General features: G+C 50.1%; 1 protein-coding gene across 1 annotated transcript; it reads right to left on the bottom strand.

The window, feature by feature from the left end:
• Positions 1–215: 215 nt before the first annotated feature.
• CCND3 (cyclin D3) lies at positions 216–19,683 on the bottom strand. Its single transcript, XM_038379472.2, has 5 exons — positions 19,324–19,683; positions 16,904–17,119; positions 7,216–7,375; positions 6,072–6,214; positions 216–849 (listed from the first exon to the last, which is right to left on the bottom strand). The coding sequence occupies exons 1-5, from the start codon at positions 19,519–19,521 to the stop codon at positions 679–681; spliced, it is 888 nt and encodes a 295-aa protein (XP_038235400.1). The 5' UTR covers positions 19,522–19,683; the 3' UTR covers positions 216–678.
• Positions 19,684–19,906: the final 223 nt, after the last annotated feature.

Below are 19,906 nucleotides of genomic sequence, written 5' to 3'. Positions count from 1 at the left end.
AGATAGATTCACCCACTCCTCTTCTTTTCTTCCATGTGGCTCCCCCTCAACCCATCTTTTCAGCCCCAAACCAAGACACCATGTTGTACTAGGGACTGAGGGCTGCTCCACAGTAGGAGGTATTGGGTGAATGTTTCTTCACCACAGAAGTCAAGATAATAAAAGAGCTAGCCCTTAACGTGCGTAAAGTGCGCACACGGAAGGGTTGGCTGTGGTTGAGGCCAAGGTTCCCTAGGAGACAGCAAACAGCAATGGTGCACCAACTATGTTTCAGACAAAAACTGAAAAACTCTTTAAAACTGAAGTTAGGCTCTTTCACCCCCTCCCCAGATATATTTTAACCCCTGCCCACCACAAAAAGTCTCCCCCCCCCCACCATCTGGTGAGGCAGGTTAACAGTGTGGACAGCAAACTACTGCTAGATGCCAACCCATCTAGACCGGCTTGAGCCTCCTCTTGCGAGGTCATCACCACCTATCCTCTCACCCCCTTCTGAGGTTACTGGGCTGATGGGTGGACAGCTGATGGGTCCTTGCCGCCTCTCAGATGAGTGGACCGAATGCCCGGTGTGTTTCAGATGGACAGAATTAGTGGGCAGCAGGTTCCACAAGGTCTCTTCCCCTCCAGTGTGAGGTCCTGTTCTCATGGGGCTGGGTGACTATGGGGAAGGGGGGTTCATCACAGGTTGAAGTCTGTGACGTCTGTAGGCGTGCTGGTCATGCTGACGTCCTGGCTGGCCGGGTAGTCTGGAGTCTTGCTGGAGCTGTATTCCTGCAGGGGTTGGGAAGCCTGTTTCAGGCTCTCAGCTAACGCTGCCTCAATCTGCTCCTGACACGCTTTCAGGCAGTCCTGCGACAGAGGAAAGAAACGAGACCGGAGGCTTCAGTCCCACTCTGCCTCTCGGAAATCAGAGAGCTCTGCTGATGTCTCTAAACAGGTGCAGGGCTATATTTTAGGCCTGAGCATCTAAATGGCTGGACGGGGCTTAGTTCTAGACACGGTGTCTCCAATTTTTTTCCGAGTTTATTCTTTAAGCCCCTTCTAAGACAGTGCTCTGCAATGACTCCACCTCTTCTCCTCACTCTACTGGATTCTCATGAAGGTCCCTACAGAGGGGTGCAAGTTGTTCTGGAGCATTGGGAGAGGTTGGAAAGGTAATTTCCCTATACATGACCCCTTCCTCAGCTCCATAATATCATGGCTTATCCTACTTTTGTTTCCCTTCTCAATGGAAGTAAACAGCTTCTGCACTGTTATTTACCTATATTAATAACACGGAGCAAGGACCTAACCTGTGTCAGACTGCACACACGTTAGCCTAAACACACAGGGAAGTTTTTTAATACTTCAAGAGAAGCTTGTTTTTTTAGTCACCTGGGCCTTCCAGCAAGTGCACACATACTTGGTCTCTCTCCCATTTGTTCTCCTTCAGAGCTCTCAGTCTCTGACAGGGCTGCCCAAGTTCTTGTAGAGCCCCAAATCACCGTGATATCTGGCACCTTCTGGGGAGTTAAATTAAACCCCCAGTTTTAGGTCCTTCATTTCGGATAGAGGACCAAGCTGTGCTGTGTGGGGGAAATTAGTAAAGTGAGGAACATTTGGGAACAGTTTTCAACTTAACTCCACGCCTTCCTTCCGTGAAAGTTAGATCCAGACTTCTGAGACTCCAGTCAGCTATCCCAATCCAAGAGTCTCAAGCAAAGCTATCAGTTTTTGCAGAGGACAATAACTTGTTTAGGATGCAGGTATATCTACATGATGAAGTATGCTCCTCATTAGGCTCTTACACTTTCTATACCATCAGAGAGCTTCATCTCATTTTCCCTAGATTCTTCATGCACTGGGAGCCCAATACTGCATCTCCTGGCAACACTGTCCAGGATCCAGTGCATTGCTTGGTGCAAGGGAAATGCCCAGCCTCAGGGAAACATTAAAATCATTCTTGCTTCAATTAGCAGAGCCCGGCAAGCATGGAAGACAATCCCCCTAGAGCCTCTGCAGGGTGAGGAAACTCCTCCAGTTTGACACTAGATTGCAGTGACTCACCAGAGTGCTGCACAAGATGCAGCGGAGCCTGGGACCTCCTGCATCTGTAAAGGGCAGAGGTTGCCCTCTGCCCCCAGTTTCTGATGAAGGATGGTGGCATTTTGCATATGCAAGGGCTGGGGTTCTGGCCAGAGCCTGGCTGGACTCTGGGCCATCTCTGTTCACAGGATTGTGTCACACATAGAATCTCTTACCAGGAATCCACAACTGGTTCTTAGAAACTGACAGAGGATGTGGCAAGCAAAAATAGCAACACCCACCTCCCCTTCCCCAAGTCATTTCCAGTAAGCGTAGCCTCTAGCCTTCTACCCACAGCAACGAAGCGAAAAGAGCTGTATGGGGCCCCAGCAACAGCCATTCTAAACCCCCTCTCGGTCAGTTCTCTGCTATGTTAGACCCAGGGCAGGAGAAGGAGAGGGGACAGCCGGCAGGCCATGTCTATGGGCTGCAGGGGCAGGGGATAGACAAGGAAACCCTGGTTCGAGTTCAACCCAGGTCAGCAGTAACCAGAAGCTGCCACTGTTGGATAGCCTCTCTGAATTCAGCGGCTAGGTCTACTAGGAACCGAGACAGAGGTCTGTGTCTCATAAAAGCCACCACTGCAACCTGCCCCTTTGCGGGTGATTTCGGCAGAGATGCTACAGACTGTCTAGGCATCGAGAGGGAGCTCTCCTCTGGCTTTCTGGAGGGGCGTTGCACACTGGCTGAGTATGCTGTGGGACGCTTGCCCTGCCCCTGCAATACCTGTTGTGTAAAGGAGCCCAGAATCTAGGGCAGTCACCTTCCACCAGATGCCTCTTTAAAAAATGAGGTATGGGCCCATGCCTTACAGGAAAGGGGGAGGAGGACTCTATCCCCAGGGAGATGGGCAGGTTAATGCTGCACCCTCCTATTCAAACCTTGTATGGGGCATGTTTATCAGAGAGCAAAGACTTGTTAAGTAGTGAACGGGCAGCATCTAATCCCTTGGTGATCATACGCTTAAGATAAAATCATTAAGGATTAATGAACCTATTAGATGCTTGAGGCCCCGAGTCCTTACGGCCCAGATACCTCTGGCAGGAATTTATCAGTCTGGTAGCAGAGGCAGAACAGAGCAATGCAGTGCAGCCTGCAGAACGCTAAGTCATTGCATGTCCTTAATGCCCCTGCAGCACCGCCAGCATTCATGAATTAAGCCTCAACGGCTCAGGGAAGGAGGTTATCATCATCCTCTATTTAAGCACTGGAGACGCTGAGTAACGGGAATGGGAAGAGACCTGGCCAAGCTCATGGACTGAATCAATGGCAGAGTTGGGGCCCAGGAATCCAAGCTTGGACTCCTTCCCCCACACTCCACCCACTAGAACTCCAGTGGAAGTAGCCCAAAGAAAGGTTACTGCAGCTAGAGAGGACATGGCCGTCCCTTGGGATAGAGACCGACTTTTTGCTCTTTGTCTGTACAGCACCTAGCACAATGGGGTCTTAGTCCAGGAAGGGGCTCCTAGGTACTGCAGTAATACAAAGAACAAACAACAACAGCTGAAGCTCAGGAGATGGGCCCTGAAGACAGGACTGGCATGGAGAAGTTGGAATGAAGCCGAAGGAAACAGGGAGGGGGTTGGGAGAAAAGACTGCACTGAGCGCACACGCCGATGGGGTTACATAAGGGGAGGCAGCCTAGTAACAGCTCTGGGCCTCGGCGACTCCAGTGCCCTCTAATCTTTCCTTTGTGTTCCCCCTCGCAGGCCTTTGAAATCTTCCCTGCTTCCCACCTGTTCTCCTCCGCCAGCTCCAATTAACTCTGCTCCCAGGGCAGCATTCAGCCGCTGCCCCATTCACTGCAGCAGCTTGCGAGCAGCTGGCTGCAGGCAATTCAAAGTTACTTTTTAAAGGCTCAAACAAAAACCGCTGAGCAAATAAAGTGAGCCCCCCCAGCCCTCCTCTCACAATGCTAGGCTGTGATTATCCCTCTCCCAGCTCCAGTACAGCCCCAAACCACCCAATTCCCCAGAGCGGCTATTGGGGGAGGGTAACTAACTCCACGCCAGAGTTCAAGCATTCCATGCCTGGGCAGACACTGAGATCAAAGGGGCTCCCGAGGTCCAGTGCTCAGAGCAAGGGATGACTGAAGACAGAGAACTGAACCATCCTAGTTCAAGCCCCCCACCTGCTCCCCAAAAGGTGCTGAGGGTCGAGTTCCCCTCACTCCAGCCTTATGGCTCCTTGCGCATCCGCCTTTGATCACAAGTCCTGGAATGACAAGCCGCTTCTGGCTCCCTACCCACCCATTGCTTAGAGCGGCAGCAATCGGACACTGGCCAAGGTTAGCAGCTGCCGAGCCTGTTTTCTCCCAGCACCGTCAACCCAATCCCGTTAACACCTGTCCTCAGGTGAGCGGGTGCCTGCCTTTATGTCTGCTTTTCAAAGGCTTCCTGCACGCCCCCACATCATGCAGGACAAAAGGAGAAAGCGATCCGGGCCATCGTACGACCGGGCAGTGGGGGAACAGACCTCGGCACGCAGCAGCCACGCACCCTGCTGCCTGCTATGAACTGGAGTAGTACCTCAGGCTAGCGTAGTTATGCTCTGGAAAAGGCAGGAGAGGAGCGGCATCTTTAACGCTTCCTCCCAGGGCATCCCTGCCGGTGACTGCTGGCCAGTGAAGATTCACAGCCCCTTGCACCTACCTAGCCGTGGCAAGGGCCAGCACTATGTATGCTTATTACTAATTATTTGTATTATGGTAGCATCTCATGGTCCCGGCCCCCACTGTGCTAGGCGTTGTACAGACTCAGGCTAAAAAGCCAGTCTCTGCCTAGCTTCAGCCACAGCTTTCTGAGCCAACATGGTGTGTGGAGAAGATACGTTCAGTCCAAGGACAGCAGCTGGGGAGGAGAGGATGGGGCTGACGAGATGGCAGCCATATACAGCAGTCTGCAGGAGGCCACACTGCTCCCCTCCCAGCATTGTAATTCCGGCAGCAAGGAGAGAAGGGGCAGACGGTGGGAGGCTGAAGCAGCCCTGGAGGTGGGGAAACCAGATGCTCAGGGAGAGACTGGGGACTCCAACAACAAAAACACTCAAAGGGTAACCACAGTCTGGACATTTGGGTGGTATAGTGTAGTCAGCATCCCTTCCATGACTGCTTAGTCCAGGCCAGGATGAAGGGAAACCTGGCGAGAGGACACTAGGCAGCATAGACCAAGTTAGTCTGGGAGCTAGAGAGAACCACAGGGTCTGCCTGTGTCCAGCAGCCTCAGTGAAGAATCCCGTTTTGTTCCATTATGGCCAAGCCCTGTCCCTTCTCTACTTTGAAGGTCCTTGGGGGGGGGGGGCAGGCAACAACCCCTATATCTGAAGCTGGAGAATAAAGGAGACCTAGACCCCAAACCTGACTGTGAGAAAGAACTATCCCTCCCTCCCTGCAGAATGAGACTTCAAGCCAAGAACTGTTACAGGGCTTCAGTGCCCAGGCCTGAGCAGCTACTTCTCCCATCCCTGCCTGGCCATTCCTGATGACACAGGTTTCTCTCCCCAACATATGTATGCAGCCTCTCCTCTGCCTTAAGCCCCAGCCCATGCACCTCTGCTGGGAGGCTAGGAATAAGCACAAATGCCTTGGGACCCTCTAGATCTAGCTTAATCCAACTACCCAACAGGGTGACGGTGACAGACTTTCCTTGGCATAATTGCTTAGCCCCTGTGCTGCCTTCTCACTTAGATTCCAAGTCTTTATCCCCAAACAGATTCCTGGTGGTCTCCCCATCCCAGAACAGCAACATCCAGTGGTCTGATCAGCTTGGCAGTACCTGGGCAGAGATAATAAATACTATTTTGCATTATAAAACACCTTCCAACTAATAATCCCCAGGCCCTTTACATAGGTGGGCGAGCAGCATTCTGGTGTCCATTTTACAGATGAGGAAACTCAGACAGAGAGGGGAACTGAAATGCCCAGGGACATGCAGTGAATCCAGTAACCAAGTCCTCAGTCCCCTGACTCCCAGACCTCTGTGCCACACTTCCCCCAAACCAGTACTTACCACCTCTGTGCCAGTAATGCTGGCCAGCAGCTCCGTGAGTGCCTCGCCGGAGAAAGAGTTAGCTGAGACAGACAGGCCGTGAATTGCTGCGCCAATGCTGCCCGTTGCAATCATGGACGGAGGGTACATAGCAAAGGTGTAATCTACAAACCCAGGCAGGGAACGGAGTAAGGAGTGTTAGCAAGGATCCTCAGGAACGTGGCTGTGTCCTGCAGCAACCTTGTCAAACTAATGAGTGGCTGCAGTCCAAGGCAGGAAGAGGCATAGCTTACAGTGGTGCAGTAGATAGGACTAGGAAACAAGGGGTAAAACTAAGGGCTTGTCTACACAGGGAAGTTATTCCACAATAAGGTCAGATGTGAATTAAAGCGCTATAGCTATTCTGGAGTAAGACTCCACGTAGACAAGCCCAAAGCAAAGCGTAGCCTGAAAGTCAGGAATGCACTGAGATCTCAGCTCCGCAGGGGAAGTGCTGGAAACTGCATTGCTTGGGTGGTTAGATCTAGACTGGAGAGCACCCCGCAGGGAGCGATGCTGCACTGGGAAACCCCAACAAGCCTTTGCCATCGCTAACTTTTGGAATCTGACATTAGAACTCTGGCCTAGAGCCAAGGGACCAGGTGGTGGGGGGACACTCAGGAGTGGTGTGTTTGTGCTGTTCTCGCCACTTGAGAGGCCCAGCTGGGTGGTAAGAGCGGACGCTGACCACAGGCAAAATGGTGACTTTAGCGGACAGCTGACTGCACCATGCCAGGCTATAGCCATTGAAATAATATTCATATTGGGGCTTTGCCCTTCTGTGGCGGCTTCCAGCCGAGGGTCTCAAGGCAATTTACAAACATTAGTGCACTCAGCCTCGCAACCCCATGTATTATCATCCCCAGTTTTTCAGACTGGGAGATGAACTCACTGAGAGGTTAAGGGCCTCGATTTCCCCAGCAGATGCGGGTACTGAGCCTCTCTGGAAATCAGGCTCCAAGTGATTTGCTCAGCAAGTCAGAATGGCAGACCCAGGAATCAGAACCAGGTTACCTGGCTCCCAGTCCTGTGATGTAACCACCAGCCTGCCCTTGTTGCTTGCTCTAGCCTGGCCAGTCCCAATGAGACAGCTCTGCTGCCCCCAGCACAACTAGCAGCACTGTACCTGTGGCACACAAGGCGATGAAGGTCTGTGCATGCTTCTTCACCAGCTCTACCTTGTCTGTGGGCAGCGGGAGCCGATGGAGGATGTGAACCAAGAAGTCATTCGCTATCACCGACACCAGGTCCCACTTTAGCTTCTCAAGGACGAGGACCTCACAGTCCTGAGCAGGGGACAGAAAGCGAGTGTTACACAAACAGGTCAGACCTTTATGTACAGAAAGTGCTTTGCTACAGAGAGAGTTAGCGAGAGCTGAGAGCGTGAGAGCACGGTGCTTGGGGAGGAGCCAGCCCCGCGGCACACCATCCATGCTGCAGTGCTATGAGGCAGGACAGAAAGAAGGGAAGCAAAGTTCCTGACAGGGGACTCATCTCCCCCAAGTCTGACTGGGGGACAAATCCATGCCTGCACTGATGCACAGCCTTGCGTAAAGATCAAGAGAGGAAGCAACAGGCTTCTCCTCTATTTAACTAGCGCTAAAGACTTCCTTAACTTGCAAACCTGCTGCAATAACCCCTACGGGACAGTGCAGAATAAGCAGGGTGTAGGCATCCCTTGGCTACTCCCCATCTCTGCTCCCAGAATGTCTCCCTGAAGTAGGGGAGCAGAGATGGGTACACCTCCTCTGTGCTTGCTGGAGATGTCCCTAGCTTATGGCTGTGCAGCACTATCGGGCACAGATGAGTTCTGTACCTAAGAAAGCTCACAGCAGTTTACAAGGGATGGCCCTAAATATTCCAGCAGTGGATGCAGTTTAAATGCTTACAATAGCGAGCCACAGAATGAGTGTGCAGCTAAACCAAGCCAACCTATGGGCCAAATTGCACAGTCCTCACTCAACCTAACCTCCCATTGATGGTAATAGTTGTCTGCCAGAGTAAAAATCATGGAATTCACCCTGGAGCATGAACCTTAATACCCTCCATCTCTAACCACTTTATGGTTGGACCATCTATACTGACTGCTTCACTGACTAATGAAATGCAGCCACCTCTAGGTTGGAGCACTGAAGCCATTCTACAACCGTGACACTATGAGATGCGTTCCTTGTTTTAGAAAAGGAAGAGTAACTTTTCCAATGAAATCTATAGGGATGTTTAACTGGGGGATTACGTTAGAATTTGGCTACAAGCTTAGTATCCAGTATTACTGGGGAACAGGGCACTGGGGGTCTTTAGTGACAACGGTCAGGATGCCTACTTACGGCACCTCCAACAGTACCATGCCCCCTAGCGCCAGGCTGGGTCACTGGCTCACTACCAACTCGTAAAGAAGAACACAACCCAGTCACCACCCCACTTCCTTCAATACCTTTCCAGAAGGGGCTCTTGTCCAACAAACTTGACCCAACTTGGCTCAAACTTGACCCAACTTGGCTGGTGAGACCCCAGCATGAGGCAGGATGACAGTCTGCTGCAAGAGCAACTTTTAAATATGGAAGGACTAGAAAACAGAATGACAAGGGACCCTTTCAAATACTAGCCTGCAGCATTTCTACAGCTCCTTCCACAAGGTGAGCTCAAAGCGCTTTATGGACTCTGGGCTTGATCCCTAGAGGTGCTGTGCCCTAGCACGCCCGTTGATTTCAGCTGGAATGGCAGCGGCTCACCCTCTCTCAGGATCATGCCAATGGAGCTTCCAAAAAGCCCCCAGAGCCTTATTCCCACTTCAGAGGGGGAAAGTGAGGCACAGAGAGGTCAAGTGGCTTGCTCGAGATCACACAGCAAGTCTGTGGCAGAGCCAGAAATAGAATCCAGGATCTCCTGTAGCCAATAGGTGTCACTTCCTCCTTTTGTTAAAAAACAGAAAAAGGAAACTAGCCCTTTCATTACATAGCCACCTCAACAGGAAAGATGATCTATACAATGGGGAGAATAGCACTGCCCAGCCTCACAGGGAAGTTGTGAAGACAGGTATATTAAAGCTTGTGTGAAGCGCTCCGATATTACCGGGATGGAGGCCACATAAGTGCAACAAATAAAGTGGTGTCTCTACCTCTTGAGATCACTTGGCCTTAACTAGGTCACTTGATTTCAGAGTGTAGTTCCCATTACCAGAAGTCCCATTATCTTTAAATGGAAATAGCTTACGGGATTGATTTTGCCCCCCCCCAGAGAAGCTGACTGGGCAGCCAATTCTGCCAGGATAAGCAGTTTTGAAGAAGCGAGATTGATTTTTCAGAAGGATCTGGCTTAGCTTATTTAAAAGCAACAAAACCAAAAACCCCACCTTTCCCCCTTACACAACTGTACCAGTTCTGAGTTGTTAAACAGCATTGCTCAACCTGTTTTGAATCGTCCACAGGGCAGAATGCACAGTGTCACTGTGTGGCTGCAAGGCCATTTCCTGCCAGTGGATGGCATTTTGCTAGAATCAGGGTTATTTTAGGGTGTTGGGTCCCCTTTTCCTCCTCCCCTCTCCCACTCCCCGGATGGATTTCCTGGTCTTTTATACTGAGCAGCCTACTTTCTACCTTCGCAGCACATAAGAACAGCACCTACCCAACAACCTATAGACTCATCAATTAAATGCAGTGAGGAAAAGCAAGGAGCAAGTAGAAGACTGATTGTAAACCACAGGTCTTGAAGATCACAGGAAAAGGTCATTTGGGATGCACCATATTACAGGAGAATATAGAACAGACATCAGGTTTGGCTACAGACAGGGGGTCTGAGCTGCTGAAGAAGACTAACAAGAGGACCCAGAAAAAGACCTCTGCTGGAGAGCCCAGGGATCAGGAATGGGATACAGAGCTCTTCCTAATTAGAGGTCGGGCAGTCCTGACTGAAAGTTGTTACCACCTGATGGCTGCCTGCCTGTGTGAAATAAGCTTGCTGGGGCTCAATCCAAGTCTTTGGGAATCGGGGTTCAAATCCCTTTGTTGCCAATGTCACCGGGAAGGCTGATGTGCTGAAGCGAACACTCCCTCTTGCCCCGATATGCAGACTGTCCAGGTCAGGCCCAAGGCCTCTTTGTGGCGTTGGGGCACTGATAGGAAAGCAAGCATGGCCACTGCTCAGATTTGCTCTGTGGATATCAAGATCTGCTTTAGTCAAACAAGTTACTGGGCTTACCACGAGAGTTACTGGATGAAATTCTCTGGCCTGTGTTAAACAGGAGATCAGACTAGATCTAATGGTCCCTTCTGGCCATAAACTCTATGACTCTAGTAACAGGAGACTGAAGCCTCAAAGGTTGTAAGTCTGGGACCTCCCACCCAGCACCAAAGAGACACAAGACATACCAACCGCGAACAAGAGACAGAGGGAGCCTGTCCCAACTGCAGGAAATGTTTGGCAGAAGGAGATCATCCCCTTTCACCCACAAGGAAAAACTGTAGCCCAGCTGAGAAAGCTGGTGGCCCATGGGAGCTCACCCTGGACACACCAGACCAGACTTAGGGTGTGTGGAGGGTTATTTCCCCCCTGCAGCACTGATCTAGTTTTACTACCTGTCTGGGTGACCCAATCTGTCCTTTCAAGAAGGACAAAGCAGCAGCTCTTCCGAGGGTATGCAGGGAGGCTCAAAACAGTCTTGGAGCTACAGATTCTCAGGACCTCAAAGGATCACTCTCATGGAAGCTTTGTGCCACCCTGTCCAATAAAAACTTCTCGCTACTCTCTCTGCCCCCCCACCCTCCCTGGCTTCCAGCTTTGAACTGCGTGTCAGAATTTCTTAATCACTAGAAGAAGCACAACAAAAGGCCGCACCAGAGAGGAGAGCAGCACACCAAAGCGACAAGATCACAAACATCCTTTTCCTGGAGTTTCCTTGGCATCTAATTGGCTTGCTTCGAGTGGTTAAAAAAAAATAATTAAAATTAAGAAATTATCCTTTGTTTCTTTAGACTGCAGCGTTTATCATCACTCTGGAGAGCCATCAACACTTCCCAGCTAGCTCGGCATTTTCTCTGTACTGGGAGAAAGTCAGGTCCCAGTCCTGCAGGATACTCAATTTGCAGAACACCCCTCCACTTGGCTGCGATTTCTATGCATGTAGAGCACACACAATCAGGTTCTTCACCAGCAAATCTGCTCTCTTGATCTCTCCCCACTGCATCCAGTACTGGTTTTAGTAATGCAGCTTCCACTGGGCGTTACCTCCCCTTCTCCTGCCAAGATGACTCCAAAATGTGGTTCTACTCTGAAACAGCCTCATGGGACCCTGTGTTTAACATGTCTCAGTGATTGCTAGCTCAAGTGCTTACATGTATAAAGATGTTTTCACCGTTTTGCAGCCCTGCAAACTCAACCTGGATCTGAGAGTCAAGCTGGGTCCTTTCCTTCTTGTAGATCTTCATTCACAATAAAGATGCTGCAGGTCAATTTCTACCCTCAGAAATACCTGTGCAACCTCACTGCCTTCGATGAGTTTGCATTAGTTTAAAATGACTGGACTTTAGGAAGCAATTCTGTTCAAGATGCCCAAGGAGGAATGGAATCAGGGTCGCTTTCCCATCACTGTGCTGGCTCTGCAGGAGTAATGGGAGATGAAGTTCATGCTAATTTTTGTCACTAAAGTCAGCAGAGCTGATGAGCAGCAAGGTGCCACTGTAAATTCACTTTTCACAGCAGACCCACACTTTACATTAGAAACAGCAGATTTGAGCAGCTCTGACCTCCTTCCTCTACGTTCGTTCGGCTGACTCAAAAAGCGGGTGGGAAGAGACTCCAAAGCTGCAGTTGGTCACCCAGCCTACTTAGCAACAGATGCAGAATTACTGAAATGAGCAGCACGTGAAAGTCCATTTGCAAATAGGAAACTTTGGTTAAATGTTTGTGTCTGTCTCCTGTGAAGGATCAGAGCTCAGGCTCCAGTATATAGTAAAGGCTGAAACAATTTCTGTCCCCCTCCAGCTCCCCAACAGAACTGTCACATCAATTGCACCCAAGAATTAAGGAAAACTTGCCTGATCTGCTTTCCTTGGAAATGCTCTGCCAAGAGCAGTCATCACTTCCCACAGTCTACTGCTGTCTCTTTCCCTATCTCTACCTACCATGGGCTGCTGGCACGATTCATTGTGTTATCGGTCTAAGGGCACCCTCCTGCTTGGGAGCTTAAGTGGAGGATGCTTAGCACCTTGCAGGACTGGACCCTTCAATCTAAGCTCCTCTAAGAGAGGAACCTGCCTTTCCATGGGTCTCTAGAGCACTAGTGCTAAATAAAATAACTCTCCCCCAGCAATGGCCATATTTTCAAGGGCTTAGCCCAGAGAAATGGGGACAGATTTTTTAGAAGAGCTCTGCACCCAATGTGCTGGGCTCTTCTGAAAATCTGGCCACTTATTTTGATGCCTAAATGGGTACTGAGCCCGTTTGAATTCTGACTACAGATGTCTTGCCGGCAAGAAGTCAGACATACTAAGATCAAAGCCCAGGAGTGTACCATACCAGATAGCAGGTCCTGAGCGGTCTTTGAAGATGGCAGCTGGAGAAAAGCATCAGTGAATGGGACTTTGGGAAGAGGGAAGGAGGAAAAAAAAAAGTTACTGCTGCCATCTACGTTGGAGAATCAGCAGAGATGCCGGTAAGTTCTTTACTTGAGACACTTGCATTGATTTTGCAAGGCTGGAGCAGCAGGAGCTGGGATGGCCAGGACAAAAGCAAGACTTCAGCTTTACAGCAAAGACATTTGCAACCCATTAGCAATTTCTTCCCTCCCACACCATGCGCTTCAGGCTACCAGCCCAAGTGAAACTGCCTTGGGCTGCAACAGCACAAGTCATCTTCATTCTCATCTCCCTTCTGCTGCCCTGCAAAGAGCACATGGGTTATGCACAAACCATTAACACTTCTGAAATGTCAGGGCAACCAAGATGCCAGGAAGCACCATTGCTATATTGGAAGCCAAAACTATAATCTCTTTATTACCATGGTCTCCAATACCTAAGGATTGGGGGTTTCTTAGAGAACGAGATAACAGGACAGCTAATAAATGAACCAGGTCCTACCAAGCCAATGGATGGTATGACTTGCTGACAATAGCTGCTCCCTCCAACCATCTTGTGGCTAAGTACCATCCTGCACATGCAAGAAAAGCCTCTAGCCTTGTGGTTTAATTAAAAAAAAAAAAAAAAGAAAGATGGTTAGATAACGCCCTTTGACGGAAACCCAACTTCCTCCAAGTGGACAAGTCCTTCATTTGCATCATTTCCTTCTGCCAAGAATAACTTAATCAAGATTTTGTTTTAATTTATCCTTTTTAGAACTCCAAGCTTGAGCCAGGCATCCTCTCCAAGAGGAGGAAGTGAACCTGCTGGGAAAGTGAGCCAGCTTCCCTTACAAGAGCCCAGGAGAGTGCGCCGGAAGCACAGATTTGTGCTAAGAGGCCAGGATGTATCCATTGTCCGAACCATGATGAAGAAGCTCTCCTTCCCCTCCCCACCCACTCTCACTGCAATGTTGTGAAAGAAGAGAAGTCGATAACATTATTAGCACACAGGAGGAAAGCAGCAGCTTTCTCTGGTTTTGTAAGCGGAGCATTAACTCTGTCACATCCCAACACAAAAGCAAACCTCACTAGTTCCATCCAAGGTTATCCTGGGGAGTTTGTAATCCTTCTTAGGTCATGGAGCCTATGACCCAGTAAGAGGAGATAAGAGTGGGAAGTCATATTACCGTCTTTTCACAGCTGGGCTACAGAGTTTACCAAGAGCAGGACTGGTGTGACTTTCAGATCACAGCCTTACAGGTGTCTTCTTTCCCAATGACCTTCAAAGACAAAGACCTTCTCCAGGCCCGCAACTGCTCTGGTCCACCTGCTGCCCCTAACCACAATGCAGCTCACCTTCTGCTCAATCTCCCCGGAAAAAAACAAGTTAATCCCAATTACTAGAGAGACAACTGCCCCTGGAGCTCCACACTAGTGCATGGGGGGGCTCCACTCTTTTGGCTGTGGACACATGCATAAGAAGTCCATCTTTAGCACCGTAAGGCAGGATGTTTGGCGCCAAGGGTGAAACCATTCTTGCTCATCTCAGCTGGGCATTGACGCTGAAGCCTATTGATGAAAATGTAAATGTCAGCACTGTTCACTATTTCACAAAAGGAAGTACTCTGATATTATGGTGATGAGTGGCAATACAAGAACTTAGATGACAGACAGAAAGGAGAGGTACAGTTGTATAAGAGCCACACGATCTACTGAGCGTGGTGTCTCATTTTGATGTCACAAGTAGGCGGTGCTTGGGTTGTGGGAGGCACCTGGCAGAGTACCACTACTTATTCTCCCCCGACAATATAAACGTGTGTGTGTGTGTGTGTGTGTGTGAGAGAGAAAGAGAGAGAGTGAGTGTATTTAGGCACATCTTACCCAAGATTCCTTGCTTATAAACCCTTGAAATGGCTCCAGGTGTAGAGCCCTGAGCATTTCAGTTTAAGAAGAAAGGAAAACTTCGAGCTTGGTGCCTCTTTCACAGCCCAAGCACGCCCAGAACTACCTGCCATTTTGGCCTTCCCTAACTGATCTTTCAGAAAGTAATGCCTGTTATACACAAAGCCTGAACAATTTTCATTTAAAAAACCCAAACCCACAGCCAAAAATCAAAATGATTTTATTTTTCACTTCAAGGCAGCTGAACCAACTTGAACATTGTTCAAGACTGGTGCCTGGTGGCAATCAGTCCAAATTCCTCAGTGATCACAGAAATAATTGCAACAGACACTACCTAGCTTCCACTACTTGGTGGGCTTAGAAGAGAGACGAAGGATTGCCTGGGCCATGAAGACCAAACCCCCACCTCCGCTCTAGCGCTCGGGTCAGAAATGGAGATGAAGCAACATGTGGGAGAAAGCTTGCCTTGCTGCTGCTGAAGCACCTGTTCTGCACCTTCGGTCTCCAGGACTGGCAATCAGGCACCTTTCCCCAGCATTAAATCCAGACACACAGACAGGCCATTGAATCGGAGCATTTTGACCTATCCATCTCATTCTCTCCTGTGGGCATGGGAGAAAAACATCCTTCCCAGCTCTTCTTTTAAATGCACCCCACCCTCCCAGAAGGTAACTTGTGCCCCCGCTCCTGCTCAGGTGCTCGGCCTGCTGCCCCTGCAGCTGCCCCAACCTTTGCAGGCCCAGGTGTGAATGGAGACTGAATCTGTCTCTCTGCCAGATGGCAATCCTCATCATTACCACAGGACCACACACACACTAGCCTCTAATTTGGAGGTGATCCAGAAATGAACTCCATGCACATACCTCCCACTATAATCCATGGGATTTACACACATGGAATATATTCAAGAATCAGGAAGTGCTGCAAGGGGTGAAGAGTGAAACCCCTGCATATAGATTTTTCATGCCCAGCAGGACCCTCCTCTACAGCAGCATGGGCAAAGAGCTGCATTCCAACCATGGGGCCAACTCCACAGTAACAATGAGCACCTGCAACTCCTGTGGACAGCCGTACCTGGCCATCACATATGGCAGAATCCACCTACTCTGGTTGTGAGCATCCTCCACCCATGTTACCGAAGCAATAGCAATCCTCCATATATCTCAGAAGAAGTTGCATGGAGGTGAAGGGAACTTCCCCCATCCTCATTTGCATGATAATAAAAAAAGTTCTCCAATAACCAGAAATGTCTATCAGCTCCCACCTGAAAGTTTAGTGGGTCCACTCCCCACCCCAGGGACGAATCATTATTACATCATCTCACCACCCCCACTCCTCAAAAATAACCTAACCAGAAGATGACTAACCTTAGGAAATTCTGTTTGACAAACTGTCCTAAGGGATGTTTGTTACACTGAAGTCAGGTGGTGGTTCCCTCTTGAAGGTCACATGTTCCAACATGGCTGAAGCCCTTTCACATTCCTTCCCCACTGACTGGGCTCCACCAAGAAGACTCCACCCCATGGGACACCCGGGCAGCAATGGAGTTAAGTGAATAACTTGAGACCTTGTAAAAAATGGCTTCACTTCGTTCCCATTGCACTATTCCAGTCTTCCCACACACGATCCCAAACGGCAGCAAGTCCATGACACTTCCCTAAAATCATTCCCAGCCCCCTCTACAGCACCTACCACCTTGGTCTCTGAGTACCAAGGACTGTGGTCTCCTGATGGGCAGGCATCTAGGTCACAAAAGACCCACATCACAACTGCCCCCCTGTGGGCAGTCTCAGAAGAAAGATCAAGGGTGAGAGGACATGGAAACTCAACTCCCCTCTCATCCCTAGAGATGAAGTCCCTCCTGGTTTGGACATTGACAGGACCTTCCCCATCCACTGCCTTTTGCAGTACCTGTTCTGTGAATAAGGGCCTTTGATCTCTCCAGGGCTGTTGATCCAGAGCTATTAAAGCCCCAACATGGGACACAGTGAATTTCAATGATGGGGATGTGTATTTAAACACAGGTAATGTTTTGTATAACCTCAGTGTCATGATTCTGCTTATCAGAGTAACCAATGGGGAGTAATACCAGGACTGCATGGGGCTGAGGCAGAGGTGGCGGGTCTAAGTGAGGGGTGCAGTTCTACCTCTCTGAAAGGTAATGTGTCCACTTGGGCAAGGAAGCAGAGAGGCTATTTGCGGAACATGGGGGAAGGTGCTTGGGGAAACAGGGGAAGGAAGACAGAAGGAGCCACAGGGCAGGTGTGTCGCCAAGCAGCAGCAGCAGCAGCAGCATGTAGAGGATGAGAGAGCTGGGGAGTGGGGTGAAAGGCTCTAGTAGGCAGCGTGGGGAGGTTACCAAGAGTTGTTGTGGTGTGATGGAATTGTCTGTGTAAATGCAGAGTTTCTCCACAGTCAGAGGCATGGTCTCTCGCAGCTTGGAAGCCAGGAGCATGCAGACAGCCCCCAGAAGCTGCAAATGATTTTTTCGAGTAGGGACCGAAGACAGGTAGCGATCCACGTAGTTCATGGCCAAGGGGAAGACCTCCTCTTCGCACTTCTGCTCCTCACACACCTGATGAAAGCCAAAAGAAGAAACTAAGTGTTTTAAATGCAGGACTCCTCAGTTCCTGTCCATATCAGGACTTCAAAACTACTAGTTATTGTTGTGTTTGGCACTTCTATGGAGCCTTTCGTCTGGTGCTCTCAAAGCACTATTGGCCTTAAGAGCCAAATTCTCTATTGGTGTAACTCCACCATGTCACCAGCAGAGAATTTGGCCCAATGTCCTACAACTCGCCTCACCTTCCCCTGGGAGGTAGAGAAAATAGTAAAATGGGTATAATGGAGCACAGAGAGGTTAAAGATCAAAATCTCCTAAAGTGTCCACTGATTTTGAGTGCCTCTGTTTCTGATTCCCCAACTTCAAGCATCTAGGTCTTAATGACCAGATGTGCTGATCACTTTCTGCTCTCCTTGAGTGGAGGTGCTTAGCAATTCTGAAAAAAAATCAGTCCCAATATGACTACAGCTGGCCACCCAAAAACTGAGGCACCAAGAATCAGCAGCCACTTTTGAACACTCTGAGCTAAGTGACTTGCGCAACATTACAAAAAGAGTCACTAGCAGGGCCAGGGATAGAACCCGAGTTCAAACTCCTGGCATACACAGAATTCAGGAGTCCTGAATTTCAGTCCCTTGTTCTAGTCCCTCAACTATGCTATTAATACATCAGCCATATTTATTTCCTTGTTTTAACAGAATTACAAAAGTATTGAATTTCCCCTTGTACTATAGCAAAGATCATCCTTCTCTTTCAAACTGTAACTTTGCCTCCCTATGTACTCTCTACCCACATAAAACCACATGCCAGAGACTCTCCTTTAAAAAAAAAAAAAAAAATAGACTCACTTCTCATTTCACAGATTTAATTTTGGCTGCATTCCCCCTCACCATCATTTAAAATAAAAAATGAAAGATTAGCGTTTAGAACTAAATCCGGCTGCCACTGAAGTCAATGGAAGTTGTGCCACCAACTGCAATATGACCTACATTTGGTCTTAACTCAAATCCTATTAAACTGCCCCCCTAGGAAATCCCAGTGATACAGCTTCTAAGTTTACCTTGGGCTCCTTCAACTCCTACTGAGCTCAGCGTCTTGCAGGATCAGGCCCCAAAGCAGCTTTTAGCCAAGTAACTATCTCAGAAAGCACATTTAAGACAGAGGACAATTTAAAGAGTTGGAATCAGCATGTGCTTAAAAATGGAAACAGGCAGTTTGTTGCGACAGCCGGTGGGGTGGAGAGATCGACAGACTGAATTCAATCCAGATTCTGTTTCTTCCTTGTGTAATTTCATTTTCCTCTGAGTCTAGACTATTCACTACTTGATCATTTATGAAAAGAGACGGAGACATCTCAGATATTGTCCTCATTAAGTTGTTTAATGCTGAGGCTCGCATTCCTTTTAATTCAGCGGAGTGGGAGGTTGTGATGTTTTTCTAACCAGGCTCTCTCTTACAGCTGCACTGCAACCCCAGCTCTCTAGACTGACATAGGGCAGAGAACTTTAAACTGACAGTTTTGGGGACTGGGGTAAGACAGATGGGAACCCTAGAGGAAAAAAGCACACACTGCCAGGGCACGAAAGAGAGCATGCTGTCTGGGTGGGGGTGGCCCTCTCGGTGCAGAAGGAAATGCTGCAATTCCCCATATGCAGAGGTGGAAATCATGCTCCCAAGCACCTCGGGGCTATCACCACTACAAAACCCCGGGGGGGAGGGAGGCCTCTTTCAAATGCCCTCTTATCCCACTATTCCCCCTGCCTAACCATCCCCCCAAAAAAGATTGACCACCAGACCCCTCCCACCACAAACAGAACCCCCACAAACCACAGGCCTCCCTCCCTGCCCCATCAAACTGTCTCCTTTGGAACTCATCCTGCAGCAAGTGACCCCCGCCCAAGCTTCCCCCCTCCCAACTGATACAGATCCCCCAAACCGAATGACCTCCCCACCAAATATATATATCTTTCCGCTCCCCCATTGTCCCACCCCTAGGTGACCGCACTACAGCCTCTTCTCCAGTCACACTCCAGGCAGATCGGGGTGACGCTCTCTCTCCCACACCCAGCCCCCCTCTCCTGCCGGAGCAGGGCAGCCTGTGTCTGCGGTGGGGACAAAGGAGTTGTTGCTGGTCGCCAGGCTGGATTTGGAGGGAGTGTGTGTGCGTGGGGGAGGGGGGGCGGGTAGGACCCGAGTGGGGGGGGGTGGGCCCGTACCTCCAGCATCCAAAAAGCCAGCATCTTCCGCATGTAGGGCTTGATCTCCTTCTGCACGCAGTGGAAGTAGGAGACCCGGGGGCTATAGCGCTCCTCCTGGCTCAGCAGGTTCTGCAGCACCCGCCGGTCCCGCAGCAGCTGGAGGTCCCGCTCCGCCCTGGGCACGCGGCGGGGGCCCTCCAGGCACAGCAGCTCCATGGGCCTGGATCCCGGGGGAGCTGGGCGAGCAGGCGACACCGACCCCAGCGAGCTGCTGCTGCTGCTGCTGCTGCTGCTGCCGCGCGCGCGCGCGCCCGCTCTGCCCCGCGCGCCCGGCCGCACTGACAGCCCCGGAGCCCCTGTGTCAGTTTTTAGAACGTCGGGAAAGGAAGGGGCGGGGCCGCGGGCGGGCCCCGCCCCGCCGGAGGGGTGGGAGGAAAGGGGCCCGGGGTGGAAGCTCCCCGGCTGCCGTGCTGCCGGAAGGGGCTGCGTCCCCGCCCATATGCTCTAGCCTGGGGGGGAATGAGATTTCCACCCCCCCCCCCCACACACACAATTTTCCTTTTGCAACCACTGCACTGGAAAGCCATGCCCCCACCCCATC

The sequence above is a fragment of the Dermochelys coriacea genome, chromosome 21 (genome assembly GCF_009764565.3).
Source record: "Dermochelys coriacea isolate rDerCor1 chromosome 21, rDerCor1.pri.v4, whole genome shotgun sequence".
Taxonomy (NCBI): Eukaryota; Metazoa; Chordata; order Testudines; family Dermochelyidae; genus Dermochelys; species Dermochelys coriacea.
This window is presented reverse-complemented; position numbering and strand designations above follow the sequence as displayed.

Bases quoted from the DNA above. Each gene is read 5' to 3' on its own strand.
- CCND3 (XM_038379472.2), bottom strand. From the start codon at position 19,521: ATGGAGCTGCTGTGCCTGGAGGGCCCCCGCCGCGTGCCCAGGGCGGAG. The intron at 7,376-16,903 runs GTAACCTCCCCA...TCCCCTGCTCAG, and splicing joins TCACACCACAACAACTCTTG to GACTGTGAGGTCCTCGTCCT. The intron at 6,215-7,215 runs GTACAGTGCTGC...CTGGGTTTGTAG, and splicing joins CATCGCCTTGTGTGCCACAG to ATTACACCTTTGCTATGTAC.